Source organism: Malania oleifera, chromosome 13 (genome assembly GCF_029873635.1).
Source record: "Malania oleifera isolate guangnan ecotype guangnan chromosome 13, ASM2987363v1, whole genome shotgun sequence".
NCBI classification, from domain to species: domain Eukaryota; kingdom Viridiplantae; phylum Streptophyta; class Magnoliopsida; order Santalales; family Ximeniaceae; genus Malania; species Malania oleifera.
In genome coordinates, this window is record NC_080429.1 from 71,483,078 (window position 1) to 71,509,779 (window position 26,702).

At 39.9% G+C, this 26,702-nt stretch overlaps 3 protein-coding genes across 3 annotated transcripts; 2 read left to right on the forward strand and 1 right to left on the reverse strand.

Annotated features, from left to right (window-relative positions):
• The first annotated feature begins 733 nt into the window (after positions 1-733).
• LOC131145897 (agamous-like MADS-box protein AGL61) lies at positions 734-1,147 on the forward strand. Its single transcript, XM_058095077.1, has one exon. The coding sequence runs from the start codon at positions 734-736 to the stop codon at positions 1,145-1,147; it is 414 nt and encodes a 137-aa protein (XP_057951060.1).
• A 2,372-nt stretch (positions 1,148-3,519) lies between these two features.
• LOC131146445 (transcription factor MYB44-like) lies at positions 3,520-4,260 on the forward strand. Its single transcript, XM_058096057.1, has one exon. The coding sequence runs from the start codon at positions 3,520-3,522 to the stop codon at positions 4,240-4,242; it is 723 nt and encodes a 240-aa protein (XP_057952040.1). The 3' UTR covers positions 4,243-4,260.
• Positions 4,261-5,282: 1,022 nt separating this feature from the next.
• Positions 5,283-13,019, reverse strand: LOC131145454 (uncharacterized). Its single transcript, XM_058094538.1, has 3 exons — positions 12,059-13,019; positions 11,463-11,534; positions 5,283-5,538 (listed from the first exon to the last, which is right to left on the reverse strand). Exons 1-2 carry the CDS (start codon positions 12,894-12,896, stop codon positions 11,500-11,502), a joined length of 873 nt encoding a protein of 290 aa, XP_057950521.1. The 5' UTR covers positions 12,897-13,019; the 3' UTR covers positions 5,283-5,538; positions 11,463-11,499.
• Positions 13,020-26,702: the final 13,683 nt, after the last annotated feature.

Here is a 26,702-nt window from a genome sequence, read left to right on the forward strand (position 1 = left end):
TCCGAAATCTAATTTGGAGTACTCCATGGTTTCCACTTCTTCCTCTATTGTCGATCAGACGATCCACCGGAATGTTTCCAATAATTCTCTATCGGTAATATATGTACTCTTTTTCTGCTATCATTTATTCCCAAAAAAATTAATTCCTCTACGTTTCTCCTTAATTAATTATTTTGTGAAAATTATTGTTGTTCTTTCATTTGATGAATTTGATCAATTCTACTTATTTGATTGATTATCGGTTTTAGCAATTCTAATTTTTTTAATGAATTACATATAATTCCTGCAGCATATCGTTATTAATGTAATGTATTAGTTTTTTAATGAATTACATCTTACTTAATAGAATTTTCTTTTTCTTTTTTTTTTAAAAAAAAAACCAAGAGGAATTAAATGGCAGAAATTTTCATCACAAAGTCGCCCCTAACAGAACATGGAAATTACAAAACCTACCTTGCAAACCCTAAACGCTCGAGCTGGTTCAACTCCAAGAAAAAGCTGGTAGCAATTTTTCGGCACATGCTATATTATTGATTTTTTTTTTCATTTCCTTTGGCTGATTTCTTGGGATTTTCCAACGTACATAAAATTAGATTTTATATATAATTTCCTTTTCTCACCACTTTTCTCTACCATCATGCTTTTAATTATTTATTGAACAATGGATTATTTATTTTAAAAAATGATATCTCTATCATGTGTGCATGTTGTGATTTTTATAAAGGTACAGACGATGGATAATTTGAAAAAGAAGAAAACAGCAGGTCGAAGAAAGGTGGCGATAAAGAAAATTGAAGATAAAAGGAAGCGCCAAATTACGTTTTCAAAGCGCCGACAAGGCCTCTTTAAAGCTGCCAGTGAGGTGTGCGTACTCTGCGGCGTGGAGATCGCCATTGTTGTCAAGTCTCCTGGCAACAACTTCTTCTGCTTCGGTCATCCCAGCTCGGACTCCATCATTGACAGCTACCTCGCCGGCCAAGGCTCTTCAGTAGTCAAGGGTTCTCCTGCGCCAACATGTGGCGGTAGCGGAGGGTCCTGGTGGGAGCAGCCTATTGATGCAATGACATTTGAGGAGTTGGAGCAATTTCAAGCTGAACTGGAGAATTTGAAACAAGAAGCTTCACTTCTGGTAGATGTTGATGTATAAATTTTTTTTTTTTTCTTTCTTTGGTTGGGTTGACTGATGAGATAAGACTTTTTGCATTAAATCCATATAAATTCACTTTAGGGTTGACTGATGAGATAATCTGTAACTAAATTTTTTTTTTTGACCACATACAATGAGTGCATCCATATAGCTACATGTGATTCATAATTATAACATTCATTCCTTATCACTTAAGATTTTTCTTTCCATTTAAAAAAAAAAATCTATAGTAATTTAGTTGCAGAAAATATTTTTATTTTTAAAAATTATAAAAATTTAATTTATTTTTATAATTCTTTTTAAGATTCTTATCGAAAGAGTAAATAGGAAAGAGTTTGTTTAAATGTGCAAAATAATTTTTTCCATTTTTATTTCTATATTTTAAAATAATTATTAAAAAAAGACAATAAGTTTTTCAATTTTTCAAAAAATGATATAAGGTACCATTTGATATAATGAATTTTGATATTTGAATTTGAATTTGTACAAATTTATAAGAAATTTAGTACAAAATCCACACAAATTAGAGGCCAATACCTAAATTTCATGCTCTCATATGTAAAGTAAAAGTTAAAAATCTAAAAAAATAATTAAAAAAAAAAAAAACAGATGTTTCCCAAATTTTTTATCATTTATTTATTTCAAGTAAATACTCTTGCCTTTCTTAAAAAATTCAAATGAAAAAAAAAATTGAAAACACTATTTTCTACAACTAAACATGACCCCAATTCTCTAGGTAGTCATGCATATTTTTTGTCACCATTTTTATTGAGGTTTAACCCCGAGGAGAAGAATTAGAACAGACTCTAGGCAGAAATCACATTTCAAACATAAAATGCAGATCAAAACAAAATGGTAGCAGTTTTGTTGAAGGATTTTGATTTGAAATTCATATATCAGTGGATAATTAATTTTAAATCCAAATTCAAATGCATTGCCTCGATTTCACGTTTGCAAACAGACAAATGTGATCCTGACATTAACAAAAGAAATATTCACACTAACAGAAAGACAATTTATTACATGCTTTTCTTGTTCGTTTAACAATTAAAATCCAGTACAAACTTGTTCCTGAAGTTTGGTAAATTAGTTAAACACTCGTAATGCTATTAATAACAAACATTAAAAATAAATAGGTGTGGGAACAGCTTAATTTGCACAAGATATCATGACTATAAATGATCATCTACCTTCATCAATAGAAGAGAGAGAAATTGAATTCGTAAAAGATTTTAGTGAAATACTAGCCACATTACGGCTCATAACGATTCAGTCATGGGTCAAACTAAAAATCGAATCAAACTTTGCAGTTTTTAGTATTGCCAAATCGAAACCGAAATCGAACTGAACTTAATATCAATTTCATTCCCTTTTTCAGTTTTTAACCGATTTTTTAAATATTCAAAAATTGCCACAATGCTGCAGCGGTGGCAGCCTTTGAGGCTCCGGCAAAAGCCATGATCAAGGCTTTCGCTTTTGAGGTTGGAGACTTGGAGGCTTTCGCATCGATTTGTAGACTGCAGAGATGGCCATCGCTGACCTATCCGAGTTGGGACTGGGGAGGGAGGTTGATCCGCAGCCGGAGGGTGGCAACGGCGGCAGCCCTCGAGCCTCTGGAAAAGTCCAAGATCAAGGCTTTTGCCTGCGAGGTTGGAGACTTGGAGGCTTTCACTTCGAATTGCAGACTGCAGCGATGGTCGTCGCTGGCCTGGCCGAGTGGGGACCAGAGAGGGAGGCAGAGCCGCAGGGCGGCAGCGGCGCAGCTCAAAGGCAGAGCAGCACTCGCGGAGGGGATCGGGTGAGAGCTTGAGATTGAGAAATGAGAAGAAGAAACCCTAGATTCACTTATATTAAGGGACCGAATCCAGTATGAGGCAGCCTACTATACTATTAGGATAATGGACCAATCATATGTTCATACATACTAATTATATTAATTTATATTTAAATCAATATTTCGGTTAAGTTATATTTATGAAACCGAAACAAAAAAATTCACATTTTCTGGAACCAAAATGGAAATCGAATACCAAAAATCAAGCTGCTTGTGATTTCGATTCGATTTTGGTCCAATTTTTGGTAATTTTTTTACACCCCTACAAGGTTAGAATCAAAAGGATATATCAAAAGGTTAGAACGGAACACCTCCCACTCACTTTGCAGAAGGGTGTTTCCAAGAAGAACCATGCGCTTTCCTTTTTCTTTTTTTTTATTAAGGAAATAAAAATTTAAGTCACCGAAGGAATCTGTTTCCCTCTCTCTCTCTCTCTCTCGTCACTCCCAAACGCTTAATTCCTATGTATACACGGACGCTCACTATATCTATAGACCACACCTTCTTACGCTCCGCCGGTTTCCCGACTCTTCCGAGCATGGAAGCATTCCATACGTGCTCGTCCTCGACGTCTTCTTCCCATTCTTCTTCGTCGGAGTCGTCGTTGGCCGCTGGTGACCGCAGCGGGAAGAGGGTCAGACCGAGCGACAAGCCGGAGAAGATCAAAAGCCTGTGGAGCGAGGAGGAAGACAAGGTGCTGACCCGCCTGGTGGAGCGCTACGGCACCCGCAACTGGTCCCTCATCAGCCGCTACATCGCCGGCCGCTCCAGAAAGTCCTGCCGCCTCCGCTGGTGCAACCAGCTCAGCCCCGCAGTGGAGCACCGCCCCTTCTCCGCCGCCGAGGACGAGACCATCCTCGCCGCCCACGCCAGCTACGGCAACCGCTGGGCCACCATCGCCCGCCTCCTCCCCGGCCGCACCGGCAATGCCGTCAAGAACCACTGCAACTCCACTCTCAAGCGCCGCCTCCTGGCTCACCGCTCGCAGCCAGTAGCCGCCGCCGATGACGACGGTGTGATGGCGATGATGACGGGTAGGAGTAATCTAATTGATCATACTGTCCGAGGGCCTGTCTCGGTTAACGTTCCCCACTCTTCCATGCCGACGGAACCCGACCCAGAGACGACGCTGTCGCTGGCACAGCCGGGGGCGGGGAGCTTGCCGGCGGGTTTCTGGGATGCGATGAGGGATGTAATTGCGAGGGAGGTGAGGCAGTATGTGACGTCCACGCTCTCGGAGCCCTCTGGCGGGTTTCACTAGTATGGATTCGGGTCCTGGTTCGGGTTTCGTTTTCTTAATTTTTTTTTTTTTAAAAATTGTTTGGAAACATATATATATATATATATATGTATAATCTGAAGGGTAAATCAATTAATATGTAGTGTTGAAAAGGTTTTTTATTTTTAGAATAATGATTGTGGAATCCGTGCGGCCAGCCGGTTAATCTTCCGAGCAAATAAAGAAAAAGTTGAAAAAGATTTCTTTCTTTATTACCATTATAATTCCTTAGTTTTTGCATTCTTAACCCTGAAGAAACGGCCGTGTAATTACCTTAAAATTATTTATAAATTAATGAAAAAAAAATTAGATTGTAAAACCTGAATTTCTAAGTCTACATAGAATCATTGGAAAGTGAAAGTGATAAAACAGTTAATATTTTGGCGTCTCTCTCTTCTTAATAATAATATATTTATGGGAGAGTTCCAACTCTCAAGTTGGGGAAGATGGTATGATTACCGCACATTGATGTGGGAGACAGATAGAATATATACATAAATTTTTGTATGTATAAAATAAGAAACTTATATATATATATATATATATATATATATATATATTAGGTCATATTAAAATTTACATGGCAGGTCAAGTTGAAGAGAGGATGATTACTACATTAACCTATGGTAGTTTGTGCTTTAGTAAAGATTAGGTAGTATGCAATAGGCATATAGGCCCCTAATCTTAAGCCTCTCTATGTGTTAAGGTGGCTCTCTTTTTTGGAAAAGCATTGTTTGTGCAATGATATATGCCCCTTTCCACTAATTGTTTGATCAAATATTTGTCAAAAGATTAAATAAAAATAAAATTTAGAGTTTGAATTTGAATTTTTGTTAATTTGATTGAGTTGGAAATGTTAGCATTGAAGGAGTCTATGAGTAGACATTGATACACATGAATGAGCATCAACTCGATTTAAAAGCTTAAGACTGTTGGGTCTTAAGCCTAACCATACGTATAAACACTTATCATTCACTCAAATTTTTTAATATGAGACTAACTCACAAGTGGAATTCTCAATAATATGTGTGACAATTATGACGAATAATATGTGCAACAGTTATGACAAATAGTACGGAAAAATAAAGAGATTGAACAATAGGAAAAAAAATGCCACCAAGACCACATTTATCGTATCAAATCTACTGTACTATAAACTTACCAAAAAATATACCCAACTTTATCAAATAAAAAAACCATGAACTTTCAACCCCCAAAAAAATCAGCTAGCTAAAATATGTCGGTTTAAACAAATGATGAATTCTACAGCACCAGCACCTAAAAATCATAAAAGAGAAGCAATCAAACTTTCATTAACACTATATTTAACCACTAGCATTAATAAATTCAAAGTAGGATATCTGTTAAAAGAATTTTGAATTCCTAAACAATAAAATATAAAAACTAAACTTCCATCAATAGTATATTTAGAATAATATTCAAAGCAACACTAGGTTAAGATAGACCCACACAATGGCGGTAAGTTGTTTAAGCACATGGTACAAAACAGGCTGTTGGACATTCAGTCTTAACTGTGTACATGCCTACAGTTCTCAAGGATATAAAAAACATGGATTTGTAATTTGAAGAAAATTATTGCATGCTAAAGTAGACCTACAAGTCTTCACTAAGTTTTTTCCTAGTTTGTCTTTTTTTTTTTAAATATATATATTAAATAATACCTTTTTTGGGAAGATAATTTCCAAAATGACTCTGACGTAATCTCGCTACTTGATTCAGCGAGATTTGTCACGTGCCACGCCCAAGATAAACATAGGCAAATCTCGTTATTTAGTCTAGTGAGATTTGTCTTGACACGCGTCTAGATCAGATTGAGCTGCCATTTAAATCTCGCTACTTGGTGCAGCGAGATTTGTTTAAATCTCACTAGACCAAGTAGCAAAATTTGTTGTGCATATGAAATAATATTTGAGAAGGGGGCAGCTGTCGGTACTGTCTAAAGAAAAAGAAACAGGAAAAAAAAAAGAGTAACCAGAATGACCATCCCTTCATTCCACAGGTCGAGGATCCCGTGAAAGAAATTATGAAAATTTTGAATCCAAAGGAGGTGGCAGAGGTGGAAGAGGTCCCACTAGAGGAGAACGAAATCAACAAAACTATATCCCACGAGGCAGAGGACAAGGAAGAAGAGGATACAATAATCGCCCGAACATAGACAAAAGAAACATTCAATGCTACAACTGTCATAAGTACGGACACTATAACAATGAGTGTTGGGGATGACAACAAGAAAAGGTTAGCGAGGAGGTTAACCTTACCGAAACTGAACATGCAGATGGAAAGTCATTAATGTTGATGGCACATGATTCAACTCCCCAGGACCAAAGTGTTTGGTACCTTGATTCTGGAACCAGCAACCATATGACTGGTAGAAAGAACTTATTCTTTGAACTTAATGAGAAAGCTCAGGGGGAGATCTCTTTTGGCGATAATTCTAAAATCCCAGTCCGAGGGAGAGGAGATGTTTTGATCAAACAGAAGTCCGAAGATCATGCTTACATCTCCAACGTCTATTACGTGCCAGATATGACGACTAACATTTTGAGTCTCAGACATCTTGTCGAGAAAGGCTACCAAATTAGCCTTAGTGATAAACAGATGGTGATTACACACACTCAAGGAAAGCTTGTTACTCGAGTTCAAATGGTAAAGAATCGAATGTTTCTGCTTGCCATCCAATATGATACGCTAAGGTGTTTGAGCGTTATCATCAGAGACAAAGACTGGCTATGACATCTAAGGTATGGACATCTGAATTTTGAAAGTTTGAAACAATTGTGAAGCAAGAAGATGGTGAAAGGCTTACCAAATATCCACCATCCAAATGTAATATGTGAAAGTTGTATTCTGAGCAAGCAACACGGAAACGGCTTTGGAAAACAAGCCGACTGGAGATCTACCATGCCGCTCCAGCTAATACACACAGACGTGTGTGGTCCACTAAAACCATTTTCAAATGGATAGAATCGATACTTCCTAACCTCCATCGACGACTACAGCAAGAAGACCTGGGTCTACTTCCTGAAAAAGAAGTCAGAGATGTTCGACAAGTTCAAAGAGTTCAAAGCTCTTGTGGAGAAACAGAGTGGCTACAGCATCAAGTAACTCCAGTTAGACCAAGGAAGAGAGTACAGAGATGAAGCTTTCCTGGAATTCCTTAGGCAACAAGGGATTCAAACACAGTTCACACCGACCTACACTCCCCAGTTGAATGGTGTAACCGAAAGGAAGAACTGCACAATCCAATCCTTAACATGGCTAGGAGCATGTTAAAGGATAAGAATGTGCCCAAGAGTTTTTGGGCAGAAGCAGTGTCACGTGCAGTCTATCTGCTCAATCAGTGTCCTACGAAAAGTCTTGATACAAAGACACCACATGAAGCCTAGAGTACTCACAAGTCCAGTGTGAGTCATCTTAGGGGGTTTGGCTCCATAGCCTATGCCAAGATCCCAGAAGTAAGACGGAAAAAGTTGGATGATAAAGGAGAGAAGTCTATCCTTGTTAGATACGGCGATAGCATCATAGGATATCGACTCTACAATCCCATAAACAAGAAAGTCTATCATAGTCAGGATGTCATTTTTAAAGAAAATGAATCCTGAAAATGGCCCATGATGAATGTTCCAAAGATGCTGAATTGACACTTGAAGGAGAAGAACCTACACAAACAAGAGAAGTGGCTATCGAGTCACAAGTTCCCGAGCTGCAAACACCTCCACATGGTTCACAAAAAAGGAATGAAGCTACATCACCAATAGAGCGTGAAATCTCAGACATGAGACCTAGAGGAGCTCGAAATCTAGTTGACCTGTATGAAACTACAAAATCAATAGAAGAGTATGTTACTTTATATTGTCTGTTGTTGACCAGCAACCCGGTTAGCTTTGAGGAATAAGAAAACAAATGGAGAAAAGCGATGGATGAGGAGATTTAATCCATCGAGAAGAACAAGACTTGGGAGTTGACAAATCTCCTAAATGGCCGCAAAATTATTGGTGTAAAATGGGTCTAGAAGACAAAGAAGAACACTCAAGGAGAAGTCCAAAGATACAAAGCAAAACATATTGCCAAGGGTTACAGGAAGAAAGAAGTGGAATAGATATCTTACAGAACGTACGATCATATTGCTTACATTTTCACGAAACCACTCAAGCATGATATTTTTGCGAGACTGAAGACAATGCTCATAATGAAAAAGTTAGGAAAGTCAAGTTTAATAGGAGATGTTGAAATAGTAAACTTGACTAAAGATGGCCGGCAGCCCACCGCTGTTGATTTTTCTAGAGTCGGTAGGTAACCTACTTGACCTACCAGCCCAACTCCGTTGAAGATTTACTCCCACAATTGTTGATTATTTGATTTACAATTTGCTATAAATAGGAGTGTGCATGTAATGTATTATATGGTGTGTTGAGAGAGTAAAACCAGTGAACGAGAGAAAGAGAGTTCTGATTTGAAGTTCTCTGTATTCATTTCATATTGAAATATATTGTTATTGCAATTGATTCTCACTGAGTTTCAGTTAAAACCAGTGACCGAGCGTTCCTCTCCACCCATCACTTTGTTGTCACAGTAGAATTTGATAGGGAATTTTACTAGGATCTATAATTCTTTCAAGAGTTTCCATAACCACAGTCCGTCACATATCCCTTGTGCAGTTGCCCTGAATTCAGCCTCGGCACTACTTCGAGCCACTAAATTCTATTTTTTACTCCTCCAAGTCACCAAATTTCCCCATACAAAGGTGCAATATCTGGTTGTAGACCTTCTATCTTCAATTGATCCTGCGTAATCTGCATTTGTGAAAACTTCTACTTCCTTGCTTTCACACTTCTTGAAGAAGAGTCCTTTGCCCGGAGAGCCCTTAAGATACCTAAGGATCTTGTACATGACATCTAGGTGAGTCTTTTTTGGTGAATATATGTGTTGGCTTACCACACTAACTGCAAATGCAATGTCGGGTCTGGTATGCGATAGATAGATGAGTTTACCAACCAATCTTTGATACTTCTCCTTTTCAACTAATATTCCGCACTCTTTAACTCTCTTTAGTGCTGTGATGGGGGTTTCACTAGGTTTGCATCCAAGCATGTCAGTTTCAGTTAAGAGATCAAGGATATAATTCCATTGAGAGACACTAATACCCTTTTTTGATCTGGTAACTTCCATTCCTAAGAAGTATCGCATTTGTCCCAAGTTTTTAACTTCAAACTTAGCACCTAGGACTTTCTTCAATCTTTCCATCTCCACTATATCATCTCTAGTTAGAATTATATCATCAACATACAATCAAAATTTGTTTCTTATCACTTTCAAACTGATGAAAAAATATAGTGTGAGATGATTGCCCTTGTCGGTATCCTTGGTGTTTTATCACCTTCGAAAATATATCGAACCATGTTCTAGGAGATTGCTTGAGTCCATACAGGAACTTCTTGAGTTTACATACCCTCTTTTCTTCACCTCTCTTACTGAAACCTGGAGATATCGTCATGTAGACTTCTTCTTCTAACTTGCCATTTAGAAACGCATTCTTAATGTCGAGTTGCTGCAGTGGCCAATCCAAGTTGGCTATCAAGAACAGTAGAACCCAAACTGTATTCAACTATCCCATCTGCTCTACATTTCACTATGAATACCCATTTACAACCAATTGGCTTCTTCCCTCCCGAAAAATGCATAACGTCCCAAGTTCCATTCTTTTTCAGAGCCCACATTTCCTCCATTACAGCTTCCCTCCATTCAGGATTCTTCAAAGCTTCCTAGATATTCTTTGGAATTTGAATCCTGTCAAGGTTAGAAGTAGAAGCACGATATTTTGTAGACAGGATTTTATAAGACATGTATTTTGACCACGGATATTGAGTACATGATCTGGTTTGTTTTCTGACTGCAATGGATAAATTGATGTCATCAGGTACAAGCTTATCAGAAGGGAACTCATGGCCATCTATTACCTGATGGGGATTGGGTGTGGACTCATGATTGCTCGGAGTTATTACCGGTTCCAACTCTCTTGGTGCCTCAGGTATGAGATTCTCCCTATTCTTTGTGTTTGGCTTTCTTGAGTAAACAAGTATTTTTGTGTTTTTTTATTTTTTTGCATCTCCCCCTGAGTTTAAGTGGTCTTTTGTATATGACAGGTCAAGAAATGATGCAATGGTAGACTCAGTGTATGGCACAGATTCATCAACAGAAATCAAAGAACTGATCTTCACTTCACTTCTCCCCTTGAAGAGAGGGTTTTGGGAGTGGTTTCAAAGAACATGACATCAAGGTTAACAAACAATTTTTTTTGTGACAGGATTATAACATTTGTAGCCTTTCTGAGTAAGAGAGTATCCAATAAAAACGCACTTAATGGCACGAGGTTCCAATTTATCCCGATTGTAAGCATGAACATGAACAAATGCAGTATATCCAAAGATTTTCAAAACGAGATTGGAGTGGAGCCAAGAGTTTGGAAACCATTCCAAGAGTTTATGGAGAGGAGTGGCAAAAGAAAGAACTCAACTAGGCATTTGATTAATGAGATGTGTAGCTGTTAAAATGGCATCGCCCCAAAATTATTTTTTCATATTTGTAGTGAACATAATGCCCGAACTACTTCAAGAATATGCCTATTTTTACGTTTAGCAACCCCATTTTGTTGATGGGTATCCACACAAGAACTTTGATGAACAATTCGATTTTCTTGAAGATAATGTCCTAAGATATCATTAAAATATTTCGTACCATTATCAGTATGTAAAATTTGAATATGAGTTTGAAATTGTGTTTGAATCATGAAATGGAAACTGGAAAAAATAGAACGGACTTCAGTTTTATCTTTCAATAAGTAAACCCAACAAATACAAGTATGATCATCAATAAAAGTAACAAACCATCTCGTGTGAGTACGATTAAGAGAGCGTGAGGGCCCCCATAAATCACTGTGAATCATAGTAAAGGGTCTGGATGGTTTGTATGTGGATTTTGGAAAGGAATTACGTTGGTGTTTTGCAAGTTCACAAATCTCACACTAAAGTTCATAAGACGTTTTATTTGAAAAAAGCGGAAGGAAATAAACTTCTTAGATATTGAAAATTTGGATGACCTATCCTAGAATGCCATAACAAAATTTCACTATCTCCAGAAGTAAATGCAGAATCACAAATAGCAGTTTTACATTGTTCACTCACATTTTTCTCCTCAAAGTAGTAGAGTCCCTCACATTCCTTAACACTGCCAATTGTCTTCCCCGATGATAGGTCCTGAAAAACACAATGAGAGGGAAGAAATTTAGCAAAACAATTGGAATTCTTAGTCGGCTAGCTAACGGAGAGTAAGTTGTAGGATAAATTAGGAACATGAAGAACGGACTCTAGTGTAATGGAGTCAGAGAGTCAAATATTCTCTTTGCCTACGACAAACGAGAGGGATCCGTCTGCAATTTTAACTTTCAAATTTCCAACACAAGGTGAATATGATGAGAAAAGATGATAGGCATCAATCATGTGGTCAAAAGCACCAGAATCAATAATCCAAGGAGTTTTGGATTTAGAAATTATATTCAAGACATGTAAAAAAATACCTCTTTTGACTAAAGAACCCTAAGAAATATTTGTATAAGATGAAGTTTTTTAATAACTAAACGAGGTCTGGTCCACTCCCCACAAGATATTTTTCTCATGCCGCTGCTTTTTTCTCTCTGAAATTTTCATCTCTATGTTCCTCTCTCTTTATCTATGGTTGTTTTGTAGCCAATTTGCTTCGCTTTTTGTAACTCTAGTTTTACCAACACTTGTCGCGAAGTGGGCTCTTTGAGGATCTTCGCCAACGTGCCGACGGCTTATACGAGCTTGGCGCCTTGGCCTGGTCGGACCTCGATGTTGTGGATGGATGTTCTGATTCACATCACAAAGAGGGGCATGCAGCTTCCGATTTGGGAGTTCATGTCGAGATTGATGATCTGCTTCATCATGAGGCTCTTGCGCGAAGTGACGGTGCTGTGAGAGAGCAAATCGACGGCATCGGAGGAGAAACTGCGGCGGAGGAGGTTGGCGAAGGCGGCCGATGAAGCTAGACGAGCTCGGGATAACACCATTGATGGCGTCCATTGGGGTTCGAGGGGGAGTCTGATCGACTGGAGCATGGATCGAGAAGGAGGATCCACCAGATCTTCCTACTACGCCTTCCTCGAGATTCGCCGCAATGCCTCCTTCTCCAACATCTATACAGCTTACCGCAAGCTCACCTTGAAGTGGCATCCGGACAGGTGGATGAGGAATCTGGTGGTGGACCTGGTCGATGTTGCGCTTGTCAATGTAGAAGGCGGATGGCGTAGATCTGGGAGGTGTGGCCTTCACCCTTGAGGCGGATGTGCATGTCGATGCTGTTGAAGCGGTGACAGCCGAGCAGGAGGATGGGTTCCAGCGCCTGGTACGACTTCTGGTAGAATGCGATGAGGGCCTTGGCGATGCTTTGGCGGAGGCACCGTTCAAAATGAAGATGGCCAGATGCAGCGACATCGGTGACAAAGAGAAATCTATGGAGTTCTCGAACCTTGTGGAACTCTGTTGGAGGACCTTATAAGAGGTCATTGAACCTCTACTTTGGCCGGCGGTTTCCGCCATTGATAGCTAGGTTTAATCTCTGATACCATGAAATCAAAATGGAATTTTTGTATTTCTTAAATAACTTTTTACAAGCCAATACAATTTACTTATAATATAATTTTTGCTCTAAATATGGAAACAAATAGTGTCACTTTTAAATATTATTTAATAGCTAAAATATGTTGGTTTAAACAAACGATGAATTCTACAACACTAGCACCTAAAAATCATAGAACATAAGCAATCAAACTTTCATTAACACTATATTTAACCACTAACATTAATAAACTTAAAGTAGGATATCTATTAAAAGAATTTTGAATTCCTAAACAATAAAATATAAAAACTAAACTTCCACCAACAGTATATTTAGAATAATATTCAAAGCAACACTAGGTTAAGACAGACCCAAACAATGGCGGTAAGTTGTTTAAGCACATGGTACAAAACAGGCTGTCGGACATTCAGTCTTATCTGTGTACATGCCTACAGTTCTCAAGGATATAAAAAACATGGATTTGTAATTTGAAGAAAATTATTGCATGCTAAAGTAGACCTACAAGTCTTCACTGAGTTTTTTCCCAATTAATCTTTTTAAAAATATATATATTAAATAATATTTTTTTTGGAAAAATAATTTTTGAAATGACTTTAACGTAATCTCGCTAATTGATCTAACGAAATTTAAACAAATCTCGTTGGATCAAGTAGTAAGATTTGCCATGTGTCACGCCCAAGAAAACTATCGGCAAATCTCGCTACTTGGTCTAGTGAGATTTGCCTTGACACGCGTTTAGATCAGATTGAGCTGTCATTTAAATCTCGCTACTTGGTGTGGCTAGATTTGTTTAAATCTCACTACACCAAGTAGCGAAATTTGTTGTGCATATGAAATAATATTTGTGAAGGGAGCGGCCTTCGATACCGTCTAAAGAAAAAGAAAAAGAAACAAGAAAAAAAAAAGTAACCAGAATGACCATCTCTTCATTCCACAGGTCAAGGATCTCGTGAAAGAAATTATGAAAATTTTGACTCCAGAGGAGGTGGCAGAGGCGGAAAAGGTCCCACTAGAGGAGGACGAAATCAACAAAACTATATCCCACGAGGCAGAGGACAAGGAAGAAGAGGAGGATACAATAATCGCCCGAACGTAGACAAAAGAAACATTCAATGCTACAACTGTCATAAGTACAGACACTATAGCAATAAGTGTTGGGGATGAAAACAAGAAAAGATTTGTAACGACCCGAATAAAAGGTGGAATTTAGATTATAAAGAGGGAGGAAAAATGGAAACAGGAACAAAAGGAAAGCTGCCAAGCTTCGTTGACGAACACAGGGTTTCATCGATGAAGGCTTTAAGGATTTCATCGACGAACACAGGGCTTCGTCGACGAATTTACTGAAGGATTCGTCAACAAAGTGACGTCTCTAGTCGACGAATCTGACCCTATAAATAGTGAAAAATCAGGATTTTTATCATTTTCAGCACCCCTCTCTCTCTCCTCTCTCTCTCTCTCTACGTCTCTCTCTCTACGTCTCTCTCTCCCTTCTCTCTTATATTCCGGCCCCGACAGTCACCGGATTGACGATCCGTAGCCACCACGACACTCCTGGCGAAGTTCTCTACAAGTTTGCCGAAGCGGATCGTTGGTGAAACGAAGTAAGAAATCATCCATAAGTTGAGGTAAGGCTTTTTAAGCCAAATTTGATCTTATGGTAGTTATAAGAAATGATGTACATGTAAAAATACTGAAATTTAATACTAGAAGTTTTCATTTTCAGGGTATTAGTCAGGAAATCCTACAGGGGTTAGACTAGATTGTTTTGGGGGCTTTCTCAGTAGCCAGGTAAGGGGATAAACTAAGCTAGTATTTGTTGGAATTATGTATACTACTATAGCATCTGATTTCGGAAAAAGTAAATATGTGTATATGTATATATGATTTATATTTGGGAAATTATTGGCTAAATGATGATATGTTGAATATAGAAAATCTGTTCAGTGTGGCATGAGTATAAAATGTTATGAATTACTATTTTCTGGAATGGGATGATGATATAGATTTTTATAATGGGAAAACCGGCGTACGGGCTGAGATTTTTATATATGATATGTTTGCCGGCGTACAGGCTATGCTATGATATGGTTGCTGGCGTACGGGCCGTGCTATGATGTGATTTGCCAGCGTACGAATCGTGCTATGATATGTTTGCCGGTGTACGGGCCGTGCTATGATGTGGTTTGCCGGTGTACGAGCCGTGCTATGATAAAATATGTAATACCGGCGTACGAGCCAATGATTTTCATGATATACGTATATATGCAAATGTTATGATTGATGTAAAAATTTATGATATGAAATATCCAAGTATCACATTTTCAGTATATGTTATATGGTATCAGTACCTAGTTGGCTTGGTTTAGGCTAACACTTGCACGGTATGGTTGCTATGTGTCCATGGTCTTCGTGATCATGATATTTGTGTTAACGCCGCTGTACGGAGTGGTGTGAGATTGGATGGTTGATGTGGTTATTAAGAAGTGTGTGTGATCACCCCTGGTGTACGGACCAGGCCAAGCAGACCCATCAGACCTACAAACTATATGTTTGACTTGGAAGTGGTCGGCCAACCATTGTCAAGTCCCGCCTTCGGGCCACACAACCCAGTCATGTGGGGGTAATACATGACAACAGCTAGCTAACCTACCAGGATTGTTTTTACGTTATTATTATTATATGAGATAAAATATGTTTATGAAAATGCTATGTGTTCTGCCATGATTTGATATGTATGTGTTTTTCCCAAATTTGACAAAACAGTTATTGAATATGTTCTGTATGGTATATGTATAACACAGTTTACTCATGTTGCCACACACTAGTATTAGTTTGTTTCCTTTACTGAGTGGTGTCTCACTCCTAAATTTTATTAACTTTTCAGGAGTCCCTAATAGGAGAGCGGGTAAAGCCCCACTGATTTAGTACGATAGATCTACCCCTTGGGAGGGTAAGTTTTGTAGGGACAGTTAGATTTTGTGGGAAATGTTCCTAGATCTCATTTTTGGGTTGTATATATGGAAATAAAGTAGTTATAGTGACTCTAGTAGTTATGGTAATGTGATGGATAATTCTGTATTTATTGTAATGTGGTTGTATGTTTCCTGCTTCTTAGGCTTCCGTTTGTGTTTTGATTTATCCCTGGTACCCACGGGCCTAAGTGGATTATGATATGTCGAGTTGGGATATGAGAAATGTGACATTGATGTTGAATATATATATATATATATATATATATATATATATAATAGTGAAAATTAGGCAGGTCGTCACAGTGTGGTATCAGAACCTAGGTTGTTAGGTTCTGTAGACTCAAGAATGCAGCAGAAACGATACCAGAGTGTAGGAAAAGATTTAAGGTTGTTCTATAGTCTAGAGGCAGGACTTCCGTGATAGTTTTTGTGCTTTTCCTGGGGTGACGATTTTAGGAAAACTATAGTAAGCTATTGTCGGGTTGTGTTCCTAGAATGTAGGACTGGGGATTTGAAATGAGTTAGAAATGTTGAGATAAGTGGTGAGGATAGGTGGGTAAATTTTAAAGATAGAATTCCTAAGTTGTGGTTGATGTTTTCAGGATGGATCCAGAAGGGAATAGTGACCATGTAAGTGGCAGTGATGGAGCAGGACCATCAGGCGCAGTTGGGACCAACTCTAATGCGGTATTACGTAGCGTGGCTCAGCAGGTTATGGCTGAGATCTCTAGGAGTTCGAGGGAGCATAGTGGTCCATTAGCTGGCCATGGGTGCACTAAAGAAAAGTTTATGAAGATGAATCCTCTGACATTCTCAGGTGGAGTAAACCCCGTAGCTTCTGAGAACTGGATGCAAGAGACTAAGAAAATATTGGCTGTATTGCAATGTACTGAGGAACAGAGAGTCCTCTTCGCCACCTATAAATTGACAAGAGAGGCTGAAAGGTGGTGGACTGCGGTGAGGCTGCTAGAGCAATAGAGGGTGACTTCGATAGCCATAACATGGGACCGGTTTAAAGATTTGTTCTTTGACAGATATTTTCCAGCTGCTGTCAGGGAGCCTAAGGTAGAAGAGTTCCTGAGTCTAAAGCAGGGACAGCTATCCATCCAGCAGTATGCGGCACGTTTTATCGAGCTATCTCATTTCGCCCCATACAGTGTTCTTGATGAAGCGAGGAAAGCCAGGCAGTTTGAGAGAGGCTTGAGATGGAGCATATTCAAGCAGGTGGTGGTGCTTCGGATTCAAGACTTTGCTGAGTTAGTCGACAGGGTAGCCTTGTCAGAGATTAGTGAGCATCTTGATGCAGAGGATCAAGGACAGAGGAAGAGATCTGCATCTACCGGCTACTAGTAGGGACATAGAACGAGTCAGTGGAGGAGAGGAAATCACAGCAAAGGACGAAGGTAGGAGACGGGAGGACGCAAGGTACAGACAAGGCAGGGTCCTCTAATCTATCAGACTTGTGGTATGAGACACTAGGAGAGTGCTGAGCTGGTGGTATAGTGTGCTATCGGTGCAGTAGATCGGGGTACATAGTGCGAGACTGTCCTACACCACCAGATGGTGGTGTGGTATGCTATCAATGTGGTAGCATATGGTGTGAGACTGTCCTACCCCACCAGATGCAGTTCCAGCTCCCAGACCATTCCGGGGAGGTTATCAAGCGTCCCATGGGGACCATCAGAGGAATATGGCTCTAGCTAGGGTGTTTAATCTGACGCCAGGTGAGGCTGAGACGGTGGGTGACGTGGTGACAGGTATGGTTGCTATGTTTTCTTTTAAAGTCATTGCATTATTTGATTCAGGAGCTACGCAATCGCTCGTGTCTTCGGGGTGTTTTAAATTATGTGGGACTGAAACATAATCATTAGATGTTGAATTGTTGGTATCTACACCGACTGGGTTAGCAGTGAGGTGTAATAGGATGCTTCGAGGTTGTCCAGTTGATATTCAAGGAAAGACTTTGTCGGCTGATTTGATAGTGCTAGACATGCACGGGTTTGATGTTATCTTTGGCATGGATTGGCTAGCGACCAATTTTTCCAGCATAGATTGCCGAGCACAAGAAGTGATATTCAGACCTCCGGGGAAAACATACTTCAAGTTCATAGGGTCGCGAGTGCAATCCCCGCCTCAATTAGTTTCAGCTATTCAGGCCAGGAGACTACTGCTGAGTGGTTGTCAGGGGTTAGTGGCTGTTGTGAAGGAGATGTCAGAGAATGAATTGAAACTTGCTAGCATGCCTGCAGTAAAGGAGTTTACGGATGTTTTCCCAGATGAGTTACCAGGCTTGCCACCTGATCGTGAGGTAGATTTCTCCATTGATCTACCTTCCGGTACAGTGCCAATTTCTAAAGTACCATACCGGATGGCGCCAGTGGAGTTAGCAGAGTTGAAGAATCAGTTGCAAGATCTTCTTGATAAAGGTTTCATACAACCCAGTGTATCCCCGTGGGAAGCTCCAGTTTTATTTGTGAAGAAGAAATACGGGACCATGAGGATGTGTATAGACTATAGGGAGATTAATAAAGTGACAATCAAGAACAAGTATCCTCTACCCCGTATTGATGATTTGTTTGATCAACTCCAGGGTACACAGGTGTATTCAAAGATTGACCTCAAATCTGGTTACCATCAGGTAAAAGTGAAAGTAGAAGGCGTCTCGAAGACGGCCTTCAAGACCAAGTATGGGCATTATGAGTTTCTTGTTATGCCATTTGGTCTGACGAATGCTCCTGCTGTATTTATGGACTTGATAAATAGAGTCTTCCACCAATACCTGGACCAGTTTGTTGTTGTGTTTATTGATGATGTATTGGTCTATTCGAGGAGCTATAAGGAGCATGAGACGCACTTGAGGCAAGTTTTACAGATACTTCGGGAAAAGAAGTTGTACGCCAAGTTCAGTAAATGTGAATTCTAGCTTGAGAATGTCGTGTTCTTGGGGCATGTTGTTTCTGGAGATGGTATTTCTGTGGATCCTAGCAAGATTGAGGCGATAGTAAATTAGGCTAGATCGAGAAATGTCTAGGAGATCAAGAGTTTCTTGGGGCTAGCTGGCTATTATCACCGTTTCGTTAAGGGATTCTAAGCCTTGTCTGGACCCTTAACACGACTGACGAGGAAGAATGTCATATTTGAGTGGGATGATAGCTGTGAGCAGAGTTTTAAAGAACTGAAGCAAAGACTAGTCACAGCACCAGTATTAGTTATTCCATCAGGAGGTGAGGGATATGTCATTTACAGTTATGCATCCTTAAAGGGACTTGGTTGTGTATTGATGCAGCATGGTAGGGTAATGGCGTATGCATCTAGGCAGTTTAAAGAATATGAAAAGAACTACCCTACACATGATCTTAAATTGGCTGCAGTGGTACATGCATTAAAAACTTGTAGGCATTACCTGTACGGCGAGCAGTGTGATATTTTCTCTGACCACAAGAGCTTAAAGTATTTCTTCACGCAGAACGAACTGAATATGAGTTAGAGAAGGTGGTTGGAGCTGATTAAAGATTTTGATTGTACCATCAATTACCACCCTGGGAAAGAAAACGTGGTAGCTGATGCGTTGAGCAGAAAATCCAAGGAACCGGTATTGGCGGCTATGGAGATCCAGCATCCGATTATTATGGATCTGGAGAGACTCGGCATAGAATTGGTAGAGAGTGATCTTCCAGTGTGTATTTCCAGTTTAATGGTATAGCCTACTCTACAAGAAAGAATTAAAGCCACTCAAAAGGAAGATTCAGAATTAGCAGAGGTGATAGACAGAGTACAGAGTGATCAGGGGGAGGAATTCAGTATTGCAGATGACGGAACTTTGCGGTTCCATTCCAGATTATGTGTTCCTGCAGATACTAAGATTAGAAAGACTATTTTAGAAGAGGCTCATAGATCCTTGTATATAATTCATCCTAGTAGTACGAAGATGTACAGGGATCTGCGAGAGTCGTACTGGTGGAGTGGCATGAAGAGAGAGATCGCCGAGTATGTAGCCTAGTGTTTGACGTGCCAACAGGTAAAGGCTGAGCACCAGAGGTAGGCAGGGCAGTTGCAGTCGTTATTTATCCCGGAGTGGAAGTGGGATCATATATCTATGGACTTCGTGTCAGGACTGCTGATAGCATTACATGGCTAAAACGCCATCTGGGCGATTGTTGACCATTTGACTAAGACCGCCCACTTTATACCTATCAAGATCAGCTACTCCCTCAGCCGTTTAGCAGAGATTTACATTCAGGAGATAGTTCGTTCTCATGGGGTGCCTGTATCTATTGTGTCAGATTGAGACCCGCGATTCACGTCACGATTTTGGAGGAGCTTGCAAGAGGCTCTAGGGTCTCAGTTATCGTTTAGCATGGCATTCCATCCGCAGTCAGATGGGCAGACTGAAAGGACGGTATAGATACTAGAGGACATGCTTCGTGCATGCGTATTAGATTTTGGGGGTAGCTGGACTCAGTTCATGCCACTGGTGGAGTTTGCGTATAATAACAGTTACTAGTCCAGTATTGGCATGGCACCTTTTGAAGCTTTGTACGGTAAGAGATGTCGATCTTCTTTGTTTTGGGATGAAGTGGGTGAGCGGCGAGTAGTGGGGCCGGAGCTTGTGCAACAAGCACGTGATAAGATTCGGCTTATTAGGGACAGGATCAGTGCAGCTCAGAGCTGACAGAAAAGTTATGCTGATAATCGCTGCATTAATCTGAAATTTGATTTGGGTAATCACGTGTTTTTTAAGATAGTTCCGATGAAAGGGGCTATGCGATTTTGGAAGAAGGGTAAACTTAGTCCTAAGTTTATCGATCCATTTGAGATTCTAGATAAAGTGGGACCAGTAGCCTACAGGCTAGCTTTACCACCTGCGTTATCCAAGATCCACGATGTATTCCATGTTGCCATGTTAAGGAAATACGTCCCAGACCCTTCTCATATTATTAGCTATGAGGAGTTAGAGCTCAATGATTCACTAGTGTATGAGGAGGTGTCAGTGCAAATTCTAGATAGGAAAGTACAGGAGCTACGTAACAAGAAGATTCCTCAGGTAAAAGTTTTGTGGAAGAATCATGCAATTGAAAAGGCTTCATAGGAATCTAAGGAACAAATGAAACAGAAGTATCCGCATCTATTCCAAGAAGGTTGGTTGGATAAAATGTAAGTGGTTAGGTAGTTTCTTTTGCAGGTACATGTAATGGTTTAATTGGTATAGCATAATAGTTTTGGGAGAAGTTTTCTTTTGTATGTGTAATCTGCCAGAACTCGGGATGTAACCACAATATTCCTCCGCCATAAGTGAGGGTAAGTAATAAGATAAGTAGACCCCTCCCTTTTTCTTATTAAGGGATGACAAGTTACGTGAACAGTAAATTTCGAGGGTGAAATTTTATAAGGAGGGGAGAATGTAACAACCCGAATAAAGGTGAAATTTAGATAATAAAGAGGGAGGAAAAATGGAAACAGGAACAGAAGAAAAGCTGCCAAACTTCGTCGACGAACACAGGGTTTCATCGATGAAGGCTTTAAGGATTTCGTCAATGAACCCCTGTGTTCGTCGATGAGGAAATACCAAGAGGTGGTTTTGGCTACTTTGAATTTCGTCGACGAACACAGGGCTTCATTGATGAATTTACTGAATGATTCGTCAACAAAGTTACGTGTCTCGTTGACGAATCTGGCCCTATAAATAGTGGAAAATCGATATTTTTATCATTTTCAACGCCCCTCTCTCTCCTCTCTCTCTCTCTCTCTCTCTCTCTCTCTCTCTCTCTCTCTCTAAGTCTCTCTCTCTTTCTTCTCTCTTCGATTCTGGCCCCGACAGTCGCTGGATCGATGATCCGTAGCCACCACAACACTCCTGACGAAGTTCTCTGCAAGTCTGCCGGAGCGGATCGTTGGTGAAACGAAGTAGGAAATCATCCCTAAGTTGAGGTAAGAATTTTTAAGCCAAATTTGATCTTATGGTAGTAGTAAGAAATGATGGACACGTAGAAATACTAAATTTTAATACTTGAAGTTTTCATTTTCAGGGTATTGGTCAGAAAATCTTACGGGAGTTAGATTAGATTGTTTTGGGGGCTTTTTCAGTAACCAAGTAAGGGGATAAACTAAGCTAGTATTTGTTGGAATTATGTATACTGCTATAGCATCTAATTTCAAAAAAAGTAAATATGTGTATATGTATATATGATTTTTATTTAGGAAATTATTATTAAAATGATGATATGTTGAATATGGAAAATCTGTTCAGTGTGGCATGAGTATAAAATGTTATGAATTACTGTTTTCTAGAATGGGATGGTGATATGGATTTTTATAATGGGAAAACCGGCGTACGGGCCGAGATTTTTATATATGATATGTTTGCCGGCGTACGGGCCGTGCTATGATGTGATTTGCCAGCATACGGGCTATGCTATGATAAGTCTGCCGGCGTACGGGCTATGCTATGATATGGTTGTCGGTGTACAGGCTGTGCTATGATGTGATTTGCCAATGTATGAGCTGTGCTATGATATGTTTTTTGGCGTACGAGCCATGTTATGATGTGATTTGCCGGCGTACTAGCCGTGCTATGATAAAATGTGTAATACCGGCGTACGGGCCGATGATTTTCATGATATACGTATATATGCAAATGTTATAATTGATGTAAAAATTTATGATATGAAATATCCAAGTATCACATTTTCGGTATATGTTATATGGTATCAATACCTAGTTGGATTGGTCTAGGCTAGCACTTGCACGGTACCATTGCTATGTGTCCATAGTCTTCGTGATCATGATATTTGTGTTAACGCCGCTGTACGGAGTGGTGTGAGATTGGATGGTCGATGTGGTTATTAAGAAATGTGCGTGATCGCCCCTGGTGTACGGACCAGGCCAGGCAGACCCATCGGACCTACAGACTATATGTTTGACTTGGGAGTGGTCGGCCAACCATTGTCAGGTCCCACCTTCGGGCCACACAACCCAGTCATGTGGGGGTAATACATGACAACAGCCAGCTAACCTACCAGGATTGTTTTTATGTTGTTATTATTATATGAGATGAAATATGTTTATGAAAATGCTATATGTTCTTCCATGATTTGATATGTATGTGTTTTTCCCAAATTTGACAAAAAAGTTGTTGGATATGTTCTGTATGGTATATGTATAACACAGTTTACTCATGTTGCCACACACTAGTATTTGTTTATTTCCCTTACTAAGAGGTGTCTCACCCCTAAATTTTATTAACTTTTCAAGAGTCCCTGATAGGAGAGCGGGTAAAAGCCCACTGATCTAGTACGATAGATTTGCCCCTTGGGAGGGTAAGTTTTGTTGGGACAGTTAGATTTTGTGGGAAATATTCCTAGATCTCATTTTTGGGTTGTATATATGGAAATACAGTGGCTATAGTGACTTTGGTAGTTATGGTAATGTGATGGATGCTTCTGTATTTATTGTATTGTGGTTGTATGTTTCCTACTGCTTAGGCTTCAGTTTGTGTTATGATTTATCCCTGGTACCCACGGGCCCAGGTGGATTATGATCTGTTGAGCTGGGATATGAGAAATGTGACATTGATGTTGAATATATATATAATAATGAAAATTAGGCAGGTCGTCACAAGATTAGCGAGGAGGCTAACTTTGCCGAAACTGAACATGCAGATAAAGAGTAATTAATGCTGATGGCACACAATTCAACTCCCTAGGACCAAAGTGTTTGGTACCTTGATTCTGGAGCCAGCAACCATATGACTGACAGAAAGAACTTATTCTTTGAACTTGATGAGAAAGTTCAGGGGGAGATCTCTTTTGGCGATAATTCTAAAATCCCAATCCGAGGGAGTGGATATGTTTTGATCAAACAGAAGTCCAGAGATCATGCTTACATCTCCAACGTCTATTACGCGCCAGATATGACAACTAACATTTTGAGTCTCAAACAACTTGTTGAGAAAGGCTACCGAATTAGCCTTAGTGATAAACAGATGGTGATTACAGACGCTCGAGGAAAGCTTGTTACTCGAGTTCAAATGGCAAAGAATCGACTCTTTCTGCTCACCATCCAACATGATACGCCAAGGTGTTTGAGCACTATCATCAAAGATTGGCTATGACATCTAAGGTATGGACATCTTAATTTTGAAAGTTTGAAACAATTGGGAAGCAAGAAGATGGTGAAAGGCTTACCAAATATCCACCATCCAAATATAATATGTGAAAGTTGTATTCTGAGCAAGCAACACAGAAACAGCTTTGGAAAACAAGCTGACTGGAGATCTACCATGCTGCTCTAGCTAATACACACAGACGTGTGTGGTTCACTAAAACCATTTTCGAATGGACAGAATCGATACTTCCTAACCTCCATCGACAACTACAGCAGGAAGACCTAGGTTTACTTCCTAAAAAAGAAGTCAGAGGTGTTCGACAAGTTCAAAGAGTTCAAAGCTTTTGTAGAGAAATAGAGTGGCTACCGCATCAAGTCACTTCGGTCAAACCAAGGAAGTGAGTACAAAGGCGAAGCTTTCCTGGAATTCCTTAGGCAACATGGGATTCAAACACAGTTCACACCGACCTACACTCCCCAGTTGAATGGTGTAGCCGAAAGGAAGAATCGCACAATCCTTAACATGGCCTAGAGCATGTTAAAGGATTAGAATGCATGTTAAAGGATAAGAATGTGCCCAAGAGTTTTTGGGTAGAAGCAGTGTCATGTGCAGTCTATCTGCTCAATCAGTGTCCTACAAAAAGTCTTGATACAAAGACACCACATGAAGCCTAGAGCACTCACAAGCCCAGTGTGAGTCATCTTAAGGTGTTGGCTTCATAGCCTACACCAAGATCTTAGAAGCAAGAAGGAAAAAGTTGGATGATAAAGGAGAGAAGTGTATCCTTGTTGGATACGGCGATAGCACCATGGGATATCGACTCTACAATCCCATCAACAAGAAAGTCTTTCATAGTCAGGATGTCATTTTTGAAGAAAATTAATCCTAGAAATGGGACTACGCTGAATGTTCCAAACATGCTGAAATGACACTTGAAGGAGAAGAACCTACACAGACAAGAGAAGTGGCTATCGAGTCACAAGTTCCCGAGCTGCAGACACCTCCACATGATTCACCATAGAGGAGTGAAGCCCCATCACCAATAGAGCGTGAAATTTTAGACATGAGACCTAGAGGAGCTCGAAATCTAGCTAACCCGTATGAAACTAAAGAACCAATAGAAGAGTATTTACTCTATATTTTATGTTGTTGACCAGCGACCCGGTTAGCTTTGAGGAAGCTAACGAAGAAGACAAATGGAGAAAAGCAATGGATGAGGAGATTCAATCCATCGACAAGAACAAGACTTGGGAGTTGACAAATCTCCCGAAGGGCTGCAAAACTATTGGTGTAAAAGGGTCTATAAGACCAAGAAGAACAGTCAAGGAGAAGTCCATAGATACAAAACAAAACATGTTGCCAAAGGTTACAGGAAGAAAGAAGTGGAATTGATATCTTGCAGAACGTATGATCAGATTGCTGACATTTTCACGAAACTACTTAGGCATGATATTTTTGCGAAATTGAAGACAATGCTTACAATGACAAAGTTAGCAGAGTCAAGTTAAAGGGGGGATGTTGAAATAGTAAACTTGACTGGAGATGGCCAACAGCCAACCGCTGTTGATTTTTTTGGAGTCGGTTAGGCAACCTACTCCACCTACCAGCCCAACTCCATTGAAGATTTACTCCCACAATTGTTGATTATTTGATTTACAATTTGCTATAAACAGGTGTGTGTATGCAATGTATTATATGGTGTGCTGAGAGAGTAAAACTAGTGAGCGAGAGAGAGAGTTCTGATTTGAAGTTTTCTGTATTCATTTCAGATTGAAATATATTGTTATTGCAATTGATTCTTACTGAGATTCAGTCACAACCAATAACTGAGCGTTCCTCTCCACCCATCAATGGTATCAAAGCGTTCAGGAACGCTGAAATCTGCCAAATAGATACAAATGGAGAAAAAATTCATTTTTTCTCTTAGATTTGAAGTTGCTCAAAATCTGAAATTGAGCATACCATTGTGAAATTTGCATCAAGATGATTCCAACAATGAAAACCACATCTCAAACGGACATCGGGAGGTGCCACACATGCCTCCAGCGTTGTCAGTACCTTTCCCACACACCAACGTAGACTCCGGCAACCGGCGACATGCGCTCCATGCACCTCGCACGTGTCTTCCTCGCCCGTTTGGCGAGATCCGACCCAGCCAGCAACCTGCGACTCGCAACCCGAATCCGTACCCAAGACCCGACCCGCGTACAATCGCTGACACGCGGCACATTCAAAAGCGGCCACATGGCCCAACAGTAATTGCTAACGCCATTTAAACGGACGTTAAGTTAAACTGGCTAGTTTAAAAACCACCCGAAATTCTTGTAGTCGGTTCAGTGTTTTTTGGACTAGTTCATTGTAACCAAAAATTGGTTCCTAAGGTTTTTCAACCTTCTAAACACATTGGTGGCATAAGATTTGCCAAAATCGACCCCCATATCTCTTTTTTTATATATAAAATTCAGTGGCAAACGATGCTACCCAAGTTGTCATTCCAAAGTTGATCCGGAAGAATTATGACAACTAGTTTATTCAAATGAGAGCCCTTCTATGTGCTCAGGATGTCATGGAAATCATTGAAGATGGATACAGAGAGATTCCATCAAAAAAAAGTCGAAGCAACTATGTCGGATGTTCAAAGAACGACCTTGCGAGCCGATCGAAAGAAGGATTTCAAGGCAAAGTTC

Coding starts and splice junctions, on each gene's coding strand:
- LOC131145897 (XM_058095077.1), top strand. CDS start 734: ATGGATAATTTGAAAAAGAAGAAAACAGCAGGTCGAAGAAAGGTGGCG.
- LOC131146445 (XM_058096057.1), top strand. CDS start 3,520: ATGGAAGCATTCCATACGTGCTCGTCCTCGACGTCTTCTTCCCATTCT.
- LOC131145454 (XM_058094538.1), bottom strand. CDS start 12,896: ATGGCGGAAACCGCCGGCCAAAGTAGAGGTTCAATGACCTCTTATAAG. Junction 11,535..12,058: donor CCACTTCGCGACAAGTGTTG/GTAAAACTAGAG, acceptor TGTGTTTTTCAG/GACCTATCATCGGGGAAGAC.